Below are 14,300 nucleotides of genomic sequence, written 5' to 3' on the forward strand. Positions count from 1 at the left end.
AAAAAAAACTTTATTTAGATTCAACAATTTTAATTTCATACTGTGTTACAGTTAATTGTTCACACAGTTGACAGGTAACACAGGTGACATTTCAGCCATTTAGGGCCTTGTGCTCACAGCAGACTTCAGATCTGTCACCATACTTTGATCAATTTGTGGTTTTATACACTTTATCTGCATATTTGTAACATCTAATGCAAGTTCAAGTGAACATGTTGATAACACAGTTGACAATTGATTGATCTATTCTATATGCATACCATATTATTGATAAAGTATTCAAGAGAAGTACAGACTCACCACACCCTCTTCACATTGCCCTCCAAAAATAAAATGACATCAAGTGATGTCACCAGGGTCTCTATTCATGAATTTGAGCATTGATAACATTGTTTGTGTACCCAGAATTTACAAAAAGAGAGTTTGAACAACTGACATTAGCAGTAGCTTCTTCCTCTAGCTGTCGTCAGTTCAGCCCAGACATACTTGGGTATAGAAATGTCTGGGTAGTGTGTATGTGGTTCACTTTAGCTATGTGTAGAGACCATGGTGATACTATGAGTAAAGTTTCATGTTGTGTTGACCCTTCTTAGTGTTTTAAAAATAGTAGTTTTAATGCTAGTGTAAAAGTGCCCCATGCACTCCCATTGAAAATGAGTTTGTGCGAAAATACGGTCAACCTTAAAAGTGCCTCTTTTGTCATTATACCTTTTACACGAAGGTTTGATTTGTATGTACATTAACAAAAAAAAGCTTAGGTTGCATTTTGGTGAGAGTTTCACTTCAAGTAAACGATCTTAATTCTTCTCCCATCACTGCTTGCTTGTTAAACGTGTTAAGATGTATTTTGTCCAATTATTGCAGTCTAAAGATGAGTTGGAATGTCAATATTAAGTCATTGTTTAAATGTTATTAGATGCCACGGGGCAAGTCTTTTCGTCGTTCGGAGGCAGCCAAAAAACGTCTGGCAGAATGGCGAAAGGTTGACGTGGAACCGCAGCGGCCTCCCAATGCCTCTGTCTCACGTATGTAAATCTTTTCCTTAGATTTGTACACTATACATATTTTCCTAGTGGCAAGGTGTGTTGTGTTTACATGATTTGCAAAGATGATTTGAAAGGCTTCATTAAGTATATGTATCTTGTTGTTTTTTTCTGTTTATCAATAGAGTCCGGCACCGGTAAGCGCCATGCTGTGAACCAGTGGTCAAAGTCGCTGACAGGCCGTCAGCACAAGCTGGTCTTGCCGTCCGAATCACCTGACAAGAAGGTAACATAATAATAAAAGATAACAATAAAAGTATAAAAGAGTTTATTAGTGATTTTCATTCTACAGCAATCTAATCTCTTTTTTTCCAGTTTGTTCTTGTTGTCGGTGATTCCCATCTACGCGCAATCATAGATGGCTTTGTCCCGATGCCAGAGGGCTCACTCTCCTTTGGCCTCATGTGCACACCCGGGGCCTGTGCGATGGAGCTGAGGACCGAGTTGCTACATGCTGCTGTTCCTCGGACTCCTGACGCAGTCCTGGTCATTGCACCAAGCAACAACCTGACATCCAGCAGGACCATCGACGAGGCTGGGGCAGACTTTGCTAAGCTCCTGCTCAGTGCCTGCTCGCGATGGCCTAACGTAGGTTTATATTCTCGTGTGTGTGTGTGTGTGTGTGTATATATTGATATATTATCTGTTGCGGAATAATGTATATTTATATCATTAGTTATGTCAGTATCAGAACATTTGTATTCTGTTATTAACAACCACTTTACTCTACAGGTGTGTGTCACAGACTTTGCACCCCGTTTGACTGTTGAAGTCGATCAGCAGCAATTGTTGCGTGAAGAGTTCCGCCGTGTGGCAGCACGTATGGGTAAGTTTTAAAAAGAGTAGAGTTTAAATGCAGTTACAATATAATGGATGATGTGTTATTAGGCAGACTGTTTGAATGAAAGTTATAATTTCCATGATCATTACGGTTGTGTTATCTAAAACTTTAAATGAAATGCATAGAGATGTTAGTATAATTGATGATATTTGTCTTTTTAGGTGTCAGGTTCTTCTCCTTTGCTGATCATTTCCCCATGGACCGGCTTAAGCTGTGGAGCAAAGATGGTGTAAGTAAAATATAGTCTCGTCTACATTTTCTCTGTAGTTGAATGACAAGTTTATTGCAGATATCGTTTAAGCTGTTTTATTTTCATTATTTTTGCAGGTTCACCTCAGTGATAGTGACGGCATGCCCATTTTTGCTGGGCTGCTGTGGAGTGTTGCATACCAATTCCTGCATCCTCCGATACCAAAGCCTCAGCCTGCTCCCAGAGCGTCGACGCCTCGTAGGCAGGTTGTTCCAAAGGTGGTTGTGAAGGGAGAGGTCACCGTACCTCGTCCATCAAACCCCTTTGAGTGGACCGTCGTTGGCAAGGGCAGGAAGGTAATTGTTTACACACCGTCATCGTGTGGTTGATGTCTATTTTTAACAGCCGACCTCTGTAATGGTTGATTGGTTGTTTAATACAAAGGATCTTATTTTGTCATTACAGAGGAGAGCACCTGAGGAACTTGAGCAGTCCTCTGGTGCAGAGAGGGTGGTTCAGCAGCAGGTATGTTATGATTGATTTTAGCCTAGACTGTTTTGGATATGATTGTTGATTTGATGAAGGCATTTTGACAGTAGTCCTTCTGTATATGTATTTGACAGGTTGACGCAACTTCACATCTGGAGTCTTTCATCCAGCCCAACCCTGTTTGGTTCAGCAGTTCGGTGTTGGCTGCGATGGATGCTGCTGTACCATCCCATCTTCCTAGCCCTGATTCTACTGCTGTTCCACGAAGCTCAAAGGTAAACTGCATGCAAGTGGTGTATGTTGGTTGGTTCAACTGTTTTTAGTATCTCCTTTTTTCCGATACACTCACAACAACGTGCAAAACTGCACAATATTGTCCACAAGGGCTTTTGCCCAAATATGGCTTGAGAAAGTTCATTTTGTTTTTCTTTCATCAGCGTCCAAAGTGGAACATCGTCGGACTTCTGCACACCAGAAGGTTTGTAGCAATTGTATTCAATATTTGACTTATTTGGATTAAAAAATATGTATTTTTTGCATGTCTGCCGTATAACCGCAATAATTGGAACAACAAAATGTTTTCTAGGTCTCGGCGAGAGCTTGGTGGTGAAACCTGTGCCACCGCCTGCAACTGCTCATCTGAAAGTGGACGCCAGGGGGGAGGTTAGTACAGTTTTGTGCAAACTGTGTGTGTGTCAGGGTTCGTACGGATGCTTGAAATCCTTGAAAGTGCTTGAATTTCAATGTTGTGTTTTCAAGGTCTGAAAAGTGCTTGGATTTTAGTTTAAGTGCTTGAAAGTGCTTGACATTATAACTCTGTCTTGGCAACATTGGGATCAGACTGGATAATTTGCTTATTACAAGGAGAAATAAAATCTCTGTGTGTATCATCACACATGCAGCCTAAATAATCATGAGTATATTCCTGTAGATATGTATTTTACCCCAGCGATAAGGTGCTGGAAAATTTGGTAAATGGCCCTTAAAAGTGCTAGAAAAGTTCTTGAATTTGACCTTGAAAAATGTGTACGAACCCTGGTGTGTAATCCATTTTTATAATAATAGTAGCATAGTTAAATTATTCAAATCATTTAATGTTTTTTTTTCTTTCATCTAGGTTGCCACCACCGCCGTCGCTGCGCCGGGGGGGGACCTTCAGCCTGTCGTCGATCTTGGTGTCCGGCCGACACCAAGATCCAACACAGGTGAGTGTGACGCTAACCCGCTTTCTTGCAGGTGTGCGGAGGCCCCGCTGAGGGCTTTTGTTCCTGGTCTTCGTGTCAGAGCTGCACCAGTCAGTTCTGACACACTTACATCCATAGCATGTGGTGTTGCAGCAGTTATGAAACATGTCATCTCACCAGTGTGTACATGGAAAGGGACAGATATCGACAGCATAGGCATAGAAGGTGGCAAACTGGCCAGTGACATAGTTGAAGCTAGGCAGAACGGTAGTGCTAAATGGTTGTGTGAGTTGATTGAAGAGCAGAAGGTGTTTGGCAGGCAGTGGCAGGTAGCTATTCCTCCTCCAGCACGTAGTGACTTTAAGTTACTGGAGGGGGACACCACGATGTTTGAGAAGCTGCAAGAGCATTTGTTGACGCATGGAGCGTGTCTGTTGGACCTCGGTGGTGCAGTTAGTGCCATTATTGATCATAATGACCATCTTGTGGTTGTTGATTGCGGCGTGCGTGATGCATCTGGGATGGCATCTAGCATTGGCACATCTGTGGTTGTGTTCAACACGTGCCTTGCTGATTTGATGCTTCACATCCATCAGCTGAAGGTGTCTTTAGATGCGAAGTGGTATGCCGTCCATGGCATTTCCGTCATGCCATATCCACTAGATGATGACAGTGAGAGTGCTACGTTGTTTGCAGGCGGGAGTGTTGACGTCGGTGTTGCAGCTACGCTCAAGGATAGCGTGTCAGTCAGGCCAGAGATCGATGTAAGTTCCATCAGGGGAACTTTTCACCAAGGGAACGATCGGTTCCTATACAGAGGGCGTCAGTAAGTTTGGCTAGCTTTGGCCAAACACAGCATTGATAGTGTGTTTTCTTGGCAGTCCGACGATCTGGATAAGGTTGTAGAGTTGGGGGACAAGCTCTACACATCATTGTGGGAAAGTAAGTCCATCAGTGGGAGGTCTGAACTGCTGTGTGTTCCAGATTTGCCCAAAGAGTCCATCATTGATGGACAGGAATTTGAGTATGGTGACTATGTTTCTGGTGATGTTGATGTGGTTGAGGGACAGTTTGTTGATGAAGGTGTGTACACCACTCTCAGGAATGGTTTGGGAGAGATGTGAAGCAAATATGACACATGCTTTCTGACTGTGAGTGGCAGCACATGTGCTATCATTGGTCGAGATGGGCAGTATGCAGTTGTTGACTCCCACGCACGCGGTGCAGATGGCATGGTAGATGAGCTCGGGTTTAGTGTTGTTGTGTATTTTAGTTGCCTTGACTGTGTGTTTGATCACATATGCAAATTTGCCACCGCAATGAACTCTCCAAAGCCCTTTGAGATTGCCGGTGTTTGTGTCACTCACAAAAGTCAAAGTGCAACTGTTGAAAGCAGAGAGGTTGAGTTTGGTTGTAGCTTACCTCTTCAGCCAGCACTTGAAGTGTCGGCTGAACAGGTAACACTTGACAGCAGCAACAGTCAGACGGGTGTGAAACGCAAGATTTCAGTGGGTGATCGTTCATCCAAAAAGTTGAAAAGCAGGGATGTTAATCTGGTTAATTCAGACGTTGTATTTGTCAGTGATGTGAGAAGTAAAAGACTTGAGTTTAATCTGCTGCGCAGCGACATTGCACAAGCTTTGTGCAAACAGTTGAATGTAGAGTCGGAGAAACTTGATCTGGTGTCGACAGAGGTTGGTGCGTTAGGGGCTCCTTGTAGGAACGAGCAAATAGTTGGTGATGGTAATTGTTTCTTTAGAGCGGTTAGTCAAGCTGTATGTGGCACACAGAAGAATCATAGAAAAATTAGATTAGCTGTGTTTAAGCAGTTACGGGCCAATCCTCTAGCATATACTTTGCATCGCGAGTATTCGTCAATGGCAGATTATGTGAGTAGATCGAGAATGCAATGTGTTGGTACTTGGGCCACTGAGGTAGAGATTCAGGCAGCAGCAGATTGTTTAGGAGTGAATATTTTCACGTATTGTGGTGATCGCTGGCTTGAATACAGTTGCAAGAATAGGCAGTTGTCCAATCAGGCAGTGTATTTAGAGAATTGTAATGGTAACCATTATGAAAATGTTGTTTGTGTTATGCAGCCTGAGATGCAGAGTTGTTATAGGTACTGCAAAGTGAATGCGTCTTGTTCCGGAGGGATACAATCTTAGACGGCAAAGTAGACAGAGTAGTGTTTGTGCTGAGAGTTCAAGTCCGGTTGTTGCTTCAGGTTGTGTAGCTGAAGAAGTTATCGATATTGAAGTTATAGAACAGCAGGATAGTACTGTGTCTATGTAAGAGCAGTCTTCATTTACGTTTAAGCCAACTAATGTTAATTCTTCTAAGTATTTGAAAAATAAAAAGAACTTAAAAAGAAAAACAAAATACCAGGAAAATGATTTGTATAGGGAAAAAGTGAAGGACATTGGTAAGGTGAAATATAAGACAAAATTGTTTCATAGGAGGAAAGCCATTGAAATCAAAAGACTGAAATATCACAACGATGTCATGTTTAAGCACAAAGTTAAGGAGATTAACAAAGTGAAATATAGCGACAATGTATTGCATAAGTATAAAGTTATTGAAAAGTTAAGAATGAAATATAGGGAAAGTGACGTGTATAGGCAGAAACTTAAGGATAGGAGTAAGAACAAATACAAGGAAAGTGAAGTGTACAAACAGAAACGTAAGGATATGAGTAAAAACAAATACAGGGAAAGTGACGTGCACAGACAGAAACTTAAGGATAGGAGTAAAAACAAATACAGGGAAAGTGACGTGCACAGACAGAAACGTAAGGATAGGAGTAAAAACAAATACAGGGAAAGTGACGTGCACAGACAGAAACTTAAGGATAGGATTAAGAACAAATACAAGGATAGTGAAGTACACAGGGAGCGTGTAAATGCTATGAGTACAAGGAAGTATCTTGAAATTCCTGAGCATAAGAAGCGTGTTATAGCAGGAAACAAATTGAAGAGGGAAAAACATAAAGAAAAGTCAAAGGAGTTTGATTATGTTAGAGAAAAGTTTTTGGAAAAGGTTAAAAATGGGCGAGATTTTGTGTGCTGTGTATGCCACAAAGGGTTATTTAGGAATCAGGTTTTGATGTGTAAAAGAGAAAATTACACTAAAACCAGAGAAATAAGGTTAATAGCAGATAAATGTATTAGCGAAAATGATTTACATAAATGTAATGAAGACTGCGTATTGCCGTGTAAATGGTTGGAAACAGCTAGAGGTGAGCTGTGGATCTGTAGCAAGTGTCATTCTTGCATTAGTGATGGTGTAATGCCACCTGAATGTGCATTGAACAACTTGGCGCTTTGTCCCATTCCACCAGAATTGGCATGTTTGAAAAGGTTAGGGGAACATTTGATAGCATTGCATATTCCCTTTATGAAGATGTTGGCGTTGCCTAAAGGCGGGCAAAACGGAGTACACGGACCTGTGACGTGTGTTCCTGCAAATATTGTGCAGACGACCAATTTGCTGCCACGTACAAACATGGAAGGATCTTTGTTGCCAGTGAAGTTGAAGCGGAAGCTTACTTATAAAGGACATTACGAGTATCAGTTTGTTGATAGTATGCGCGTAAGGCAGGCTTTGCAATATTTAAAGCAGACAAATGTCCATTATAAAGATGTAGAGTTTAATGAAGCGTGGATAAATGAGTTTTGTAGGGAAGTTGATAGTGATTGTCATGGTGGTGGTGAAGAATCTGCAGATGTTGGGGAAGATGAGCTTCTGCATGATAGACAACAACATTGCATGTTCCAGGACACTTGTCTTATGCCTGTAGATATTGGTCAGGAAACACTGGATCAATATTTTGATGATATATTGAATTTGGCTCCAGCAGAAGGTCACTCTCCTGTAAGGTTGTTGTCTGATCATACAAATGAAGCAAAATGCTTCCCGGTGTTGTTTCCGGGAGGACATGGTACATATCATGATGGTAGACAGCATCGTTTAACTTTGTCGCGCTATTTTAATAACAGGATTTTACATGCTGATGGTAGATTTGCACAAAATGTTGAATACATCTTTTATGCTCAGTACTTATCTGAGGTAGAACAGGTTGTGGTAAATGTATCAATAGCATTGTGGAAGGGTAAGCCAGGTGCTAAATCTCAAAAAGTTAGCAGAAATATATTGAATGATGAAGAATCTTTGAAAAAGTTGTTGCAGGCTGATGATGGGTTTCGTTTTCTTAAACCTATTAGAGGTACCCCACCTTTTTGGCTGGGAGCCCAGCGTGATTTGATGGCTTGTGTTCGTCAGCTTGGTGTCCCAACTTGGTTTTGTTCATTTTCTTCAGCCGATATGCGGTGGCAAAATCTCCTCAATAGTATTTTGAAACAGGCAGGTAGACCAGAGACAGCTGAACAGTTGGAATGGGCAGACAGGTGTGAACTTTTGCGTGGCAATCCGGTTACTGCTGCCACAATGTTTGATTTTCGCTGGCATTGTTTTCTGAGAGAGGTGCTCATGTCTCCATCTAATCCTATTGGCAAAATAAAGGATTATTTTTATAGGGTGGAATTCCAGCAGCGTGGATCACCACATGTTCACTGCCTCTTTTGGATAGAGAATGCCCCAATAATTGATAAAAACACAGATGAAGAGGTAGTTGAGTTTATTGATCATTATGTGACATGTGAATTACCAGCACAGGATGAAACATTATTGGAGACTGTTACATCTGTGCAACAGCATTCAAAACGACATTCAAAATCTTGTAAAAAGAATAAAACTGTTTGTCGTTTCAATTTTCCTAAGCCGCCATCCTCAAAAACTTTTATTTCACTTCCAGTCAGTGAAGAGGATGGTAAAAAATCTTGTAAATGTAAGGTAGATGAAGCACATAAATTGGACCGTTGTGCATGCAAAAATGAGGGGCAGAAAAAAACAGAGGTAATGAAAAAAGAGATTGCATTGGCAATTATGACAAAGATTAAACAGGCTCTTTCGGATGACAATGCCAGTTTTGATAGTGTGGAAGAGTTGTTTGGACATTTAGAATTAAACCAAAGTCGTTTTGAGGCTGCTTACAACCGAGTAGCCAGGAAGACGCACGTTGTTTTGAAGAGGCAGGCGAACGAAGTTTGGATAAATCAATATAGCAAACCGCTTTTGAAATGCTGGAATGCTAACATTGACATCCAATATGTCGTTGATGCCTATGCTTGTGTAGTGTATATCATTTCTTACATCTCCAAGGCAGAAAAGGAGATGGGCTTGTTGTTAGGGAATGCTCAGAGGGAAGCAGCTAAAGAGGGTGATGGCAGTGCTAAAGATGCATTGAAAAATTTAGGAAGTGTGTATTTACACAATAGGGATGTTTGTGCTCAAGAGGCGCTTTATAGACTGACAAACATGCATCTCAAGGAGTGCTCTCGGAAAGTTGTGTTTGTGCCAGAAAATACAGTTAGAATGAGTTTGCCTTTAAGTGTGTTAAAACAAAAGGCATCATCACATGATCTTACCAGTGAAGATATGTGGATGAAGAGTTCCGTTGACAGGTACAAGAATAGGCCGAAAGATTGTACATTTAATGACATGTGTTTGGCAACCTTTGCGTCAGAGTATCGTGTTGTGAGTAAAAGTGAAAGGGCTGTCCATAGGGTTAAATTAAACAATGATTGTGGTTTTGTTGTGAAAAGGACACGTACGCAACCGGCCGTTGTTCGTTACGTGCGCTTTTCGGAGACTAAGAATCCGGAATTGTTCTATCAGAGCATTTTGCAATTGTTCCTGCCATATCGCGAAGATGGGCAGCTCAAACCAGCAGGGTTTGAGATGTTTGAGCAGTTTTATAGACATGGTCATGTGAGATTAGGTGATGAATTGCTACATTCGGTTAAAGCAGTTGTTGATCTGAATAGATGCAAATTTGAAAGGGATGCAGACGAGTTGGACGATATCCAAAATTCAATCGATAATGATGGTGTTCTAGAAGATGCCTGGTGCGAGCTGTGCCCAGAGCAGGAGTTGGAGCGTTTAGAGTGTATAGAGGAACGTAGAGAGACAGAGCAGATAGTGGAGGAACATGTAGATGGCATTCCAGATTTGGTTGTGCACAGTAAAGATGTTGCACATTTGGAAAAGAGGAACAATGTCCTCAACAGAGAAGACGGTTTGGCTTTAGTTAGGTCTCTGAATGAGACACAGATGTGTATTTTCTATCAGATTAGGCAGTGGTGCTTAGATAGGGTAAATGGAGCAAAGCCAGATCCGATACATGTATTTATTACAGGTGGGGCAGGGACAGGTAAGAGCCATTTGATCAGGGCTATACAATACGAGGCAAATAGGTTGTTGCAGAGAGGGTGTCCGGACGACATCTGCGTTCTACTAACAGCTCCTACGGGGATAGCTGCACACAATTTAAATGCAGCTACAATTCACAATGCTTTAGCATAGGTAAAGATGTACGCTTACCTTACACTCCATTGGGTGAGGAGAAGCTGAATTCTTTACGTGCTAAATATAGTAGCTTGCAACTTTTGATAATAGATGAAATCTCCATGGTTGATCACAAACTATTGGCTTATATCCATGGGAGACTAAGACAAATTAAGCAATCTGGTGACTATTCCCCGTTTGGAAATGTTAGTGTTATTGCAGTTGGAGATTTTTATCAGTTGCCTCCAGTGAAAGGGAAAGCTCTGTATTTAGATGACGTAGGTGTTGATTTGTGGTCTCGGTTGTTTAAGGTTGCGGAATTAAAAACCATTGTTCGTCAGAAAGATCCCGTATTTGCAGAGTTGTTGAACAGAGTTAGAACTCGTTCAAAAGGTACCCCGATGTTGGACAGTGACATTGAAATATTTAAACGTTGTGAGACCGGCGAAGTCAGCTCAGCTTTGCACATATTTCCCACAAATCGACAAGTAAATGAGCATAATGTAGTGCAGTTGTTGGAGAGTTGTCCAGATTATGTCAAAATAGAGGCTCAGGATTACGTCAATAGTAAGAAAACCGGCAAACTCGAGTTGATAAGCGGACATCATTCCAGAGCGTATGACACATGTCTGGATGAGACACTGCTTTTAGGGAAGGATGCCCGTGTAATGCTGTTTAAAAACTTAGATGTAGCGGATGGTCTAGTTAATGGGGCGTGTGGCACTGTGACACACATAGTTTTTCCAGACAATGGCAGGAAGCGATTTCCTGAGACGGTGTATGTTAAATTTGATGATGATGAGGAGAAACGCTGTGCATTTGCCTCTGCAGTAGAAACGGGTTCCACGGGCATTCAACCCGACGAGGATAGGGTGACTAAAAAGGGTGGAATGCGTAGGCAATTTCCGCTGAAGCTTGCCTGGGCCTGTGCAGTACATAAAGTACAGGGCATTACACTAGATGCAGCAGTCGTGTCACTTGAGAAAATTTTTGCAGCTGGACAGGCATATGTATGCATATGCTTTGAGTCGGGTTCGAAATTTGTCAGGGTTGATAATTAGGGATTTTAAGGAGAAAGCCATCTATTGTAAGGACTCAATTAAAGATGCAATTGAAAACATGCCTCCCTTCATGGTCGAGAATATTACAAGGCACAATTTCAATCCACAGACCTTCACTGTGTTTTTGATGAATGTGCAGAATTTGACCCAACATGTATCTGATTTGGCATTGTCTACACAGCATTTGCAGCTTAACTGCATAGCTGTTACAGAAACATGGCTGTCTGCAGTTTCATCATTTGAAACTGTAAAGATGGATGGTTATGTTTATCATAATCAGCCAGGGAAATTATCCTACAGTGGCAGCAACCCAATCTTGACAAAAATTCAAGGCCAGCAACGTGGTGGAGTTGGCCTATATAGTGCAGACAATTTGGCATGTAATGTTCTCCAGGTATCAAATGGCAATTTAGAATGTTTTTTTTACCACTGCACTACATACAGCATTTTGATAGCAGTAATCTATCGACCACCATCTTATTCCATGACTTTGTTTTAAGTAAATTTAGGCAAATTACTTGATTGGCTGAATCCACAAAGTCACACAATTGCTGTCATGGGAGATTTCAATGACGACATTTTGAAATCATCGTCAATCACCAAATTTATGACAAACAAAGGGTTTGTTCAATTTGTCAAACAACCAACAACAGAAAACGGCACACTAATTGATCATGTGTATGTGAAAACAACACACTATATTGTTGAATCATTAGTGTTGCCAACTTATTTCAGTGACCATGAGGGGATCATGTGTTCTTTTGCATCTAGGACATAGAGTAAGTAGTGTAATAGTAGTGTGTAGTAGTAGTTTTGTAATGAATGTTTTTTATATTGTAGTTCTTCATATGCAGGTTTTGATGAAGTTTATATTGCTTTTATATATGCATGTTTACTTTTCAGGAGTTTTGTGTTATTCTATATTGTATGTTCAATATGTATGAAAAAAACAAAAAAGTTGATATTGTTGCTTATTGTTTGTTTTGTGTTGTGCTATATTTTGTGTTTTATATTGTGCTCTCTCTCTCTCTCTCTCTCTCTCTCTCCCTCTCTCTGTGTATATGAAAAAAAAAAACGTTATTGTTGCTAATGCATGTTTCCTTTTCAGGAGTTTTGCGTGTTCAATATGAAAAAACAAAAAAATCTCTCCTCATCCCCCCCCCCCAAAAAAAATAAATAAATAAAAGGTAGATATAAGGGTTTGGTTTCCTGCATTACAACAGCATTTTAAACTAAAACATGTTATGACAAACGGTAATGATAATTCTGATCACCTTTGGAGCTTTATACATAGAACATTTTCATGAAAAGATTTTTTTTTCTAGCATTTACAATACTGCAGTAATTGCTGCCAGTCATATGCTGTTGCTAATGCAGATTTTGCTTTACCTTTCATGTAGCCTCAAAAAGCAAAAGGCACTGGTAATTGTACTCCTGGTTTACCGGGATGGGGTTCAATTCCCTGCGGTGTCCTGCTGATTCTTTTGGCATTTACATGAAAGGCCATATTTTACTCACTTGCATGTATAACAACTGTGACTAAACTTAATAAAAAATCCACATCAACTTAACCCTTGTATTATGTTTGTTTCTCCCTCCTTACTTTGGTGTTCCTGGTCAAATTTGACAGGTCTGGTTTAACTGCTCAAACATAATGACCAAATTTTATTTAACACTTTTAATACTGTAAAGGGTTTCTAGCTAGTGGTGAACATGCATAACATACAAAGAATAGACACTGGAAATGATTATAGTCATCTTGTCATGATCTATGGCTGCAGTGTCTGTGTTGTGTTTTTTGTGCTTGTGTGTTCTCTTTGCTTGCAGAGGTGCAATGGAAGGCTGGGCGGATTTGTGGTCTCGGGAGAGATCACATTCACATCTACCTGCTGCAAGTTGACAATTGCTACCTGCTTAAAAGCCTTGATCCTCACACTACCTGCTGCCAGATGATTTCATCAACCACACGTGGTATATTGCTCTGTCAATAGTGTATTCTAGACGTACTGTAGTGCACCTGTGTTTTCCACTATAACAACTAATTGTGCCATGCTTTGTCTACAGCTGCATTTCCCCAAGTGGCCAAACACCACACATATCCTCAGCCTGGCTGCAACACTCCACCTGCCATGTGCTCCTCCAAGCAGCTAGACACCACGCAGCTCTCCAGCAGCCTCAACCTCAAACCATAACTAGCTGTGAATTCAGTTGTGTTAAAATAAAGCTTTTCATCCTGCTCCAGCCTTGTGTCCCCTTTTGGCTTCAACTAGATTCTACCAAGTGCAACACATCTGTGTGCATGCATGTTTTTGACATACAGGAGTGGCATTGTACAATCGGGTTGGAGTGTGACTTGCAAACAAAGGCATCACATTTGTAGCATGTGAGTGTTGTTGTCGTTGTTGGGGAGGGGCTTAGCCTGGGGCAGCAACTGGGGCTTGCGAACTCCTAACCAGACTAGCAGAGGGTGGTGAGCTCCAACCAGAATCAACAGACACATTTAGGCTTGGAGCTGGACCTGGTCGAATGCTCACCATGTTTCCCTAAACACGTGCTTCCCCTCCAGGTTTGTCACTTCCAGTATCATTTCCTCCATGGACTCTGGTAAAAACAGTTGGAAGCTGGACTTGATGTCATCCACACAAGATATTGCTTAGAGTGTTGGCATTGGCATCACCCTTATAATGTTTTCCACTCTTGCTGTGCCTCCTCTGTCCTGGGATGAATAATACCAGTTTAGTAGTTTGAACTGTGTAAATCTTCATAAATAGTGCCTTTGATCAACTATGATGCATTGTTATGTCTGGATTGTGTGTGTGTGACCCAGGTTGGCACATTAGTCCAAGAAAGAGAAAGGTTTCCGTAAATGACACCTAATTCTTCCCGTGACAATGTGTGTGTGGGATGGTGTTTGTGGCAGTGGCGGCTGGCGCATTTTTTCCCAGGGGGTGCTATACCAAAATCCAAAATATTTGGTAAATCACGAAAGTGTAAATTAACAGTGAAGATGGCGATGGTGGTAAATATTGAGTGACTGTCAGCTTAGCTGATAAATAGCGACACCTGATGAATTAAGAACATAGAGAC

General features: G+C 41.1%; 1 protein-coding gene and 1 pseudogene across 1 annotated transcript; both read left to right on the forward strand.

Moving 5' to 3' along the window:
• Window positions 1–916: 916 nt before the first annotated feature.
• On the forward strand, window positions 917–4,816 carry LOC115578156 (uncharacterized). Its single transcript, XM_030411007.1, has 9 exons — window positions 917–1,025; window positions 1,169–1,269; window positions 1,359–1,631; window positions 1,776–1,869; window positions 2,046–2,113; window positions 2,212–2,430; window positions 2,540–2,599; window positions 2,698–2,838; window positions 3,681–4,816. Exons 1-9 carry the CDS (start codon window positions 917–919, stop codon window positions 4,575–4,577), a joined length of 1,962 nt encoding a protein of 653 aa, XP_030266867.1. The 3' UTR covers window positions 4,578–4,816.
• Window positions 4,817–6,339: 1,523 nt separating this feature from the next.
• LOC115578157 (uncharacterized) lies at window positions 6,340–13,454 on the forward strand (annotated as a pseudogene).
• The last annotated feature ends 846 nt before the right edge of the window (window positions 13,455–14,300 follow it).

This window comes from Sparus aurata, unplaced genomic scaffold (genome assembly GCF_900880675.1).
Source record: "Sparus aurata unplaced genomic scaffold, fSpaAur1.1, whole genome shotgun sequence".
Taxonomy (NCBI): domain Eukaryota; kingdom Metazoa; phylum Chordata; class Actinopteri; order Spariformes; family Sparidae; genus Sparus; species Sparus aurata.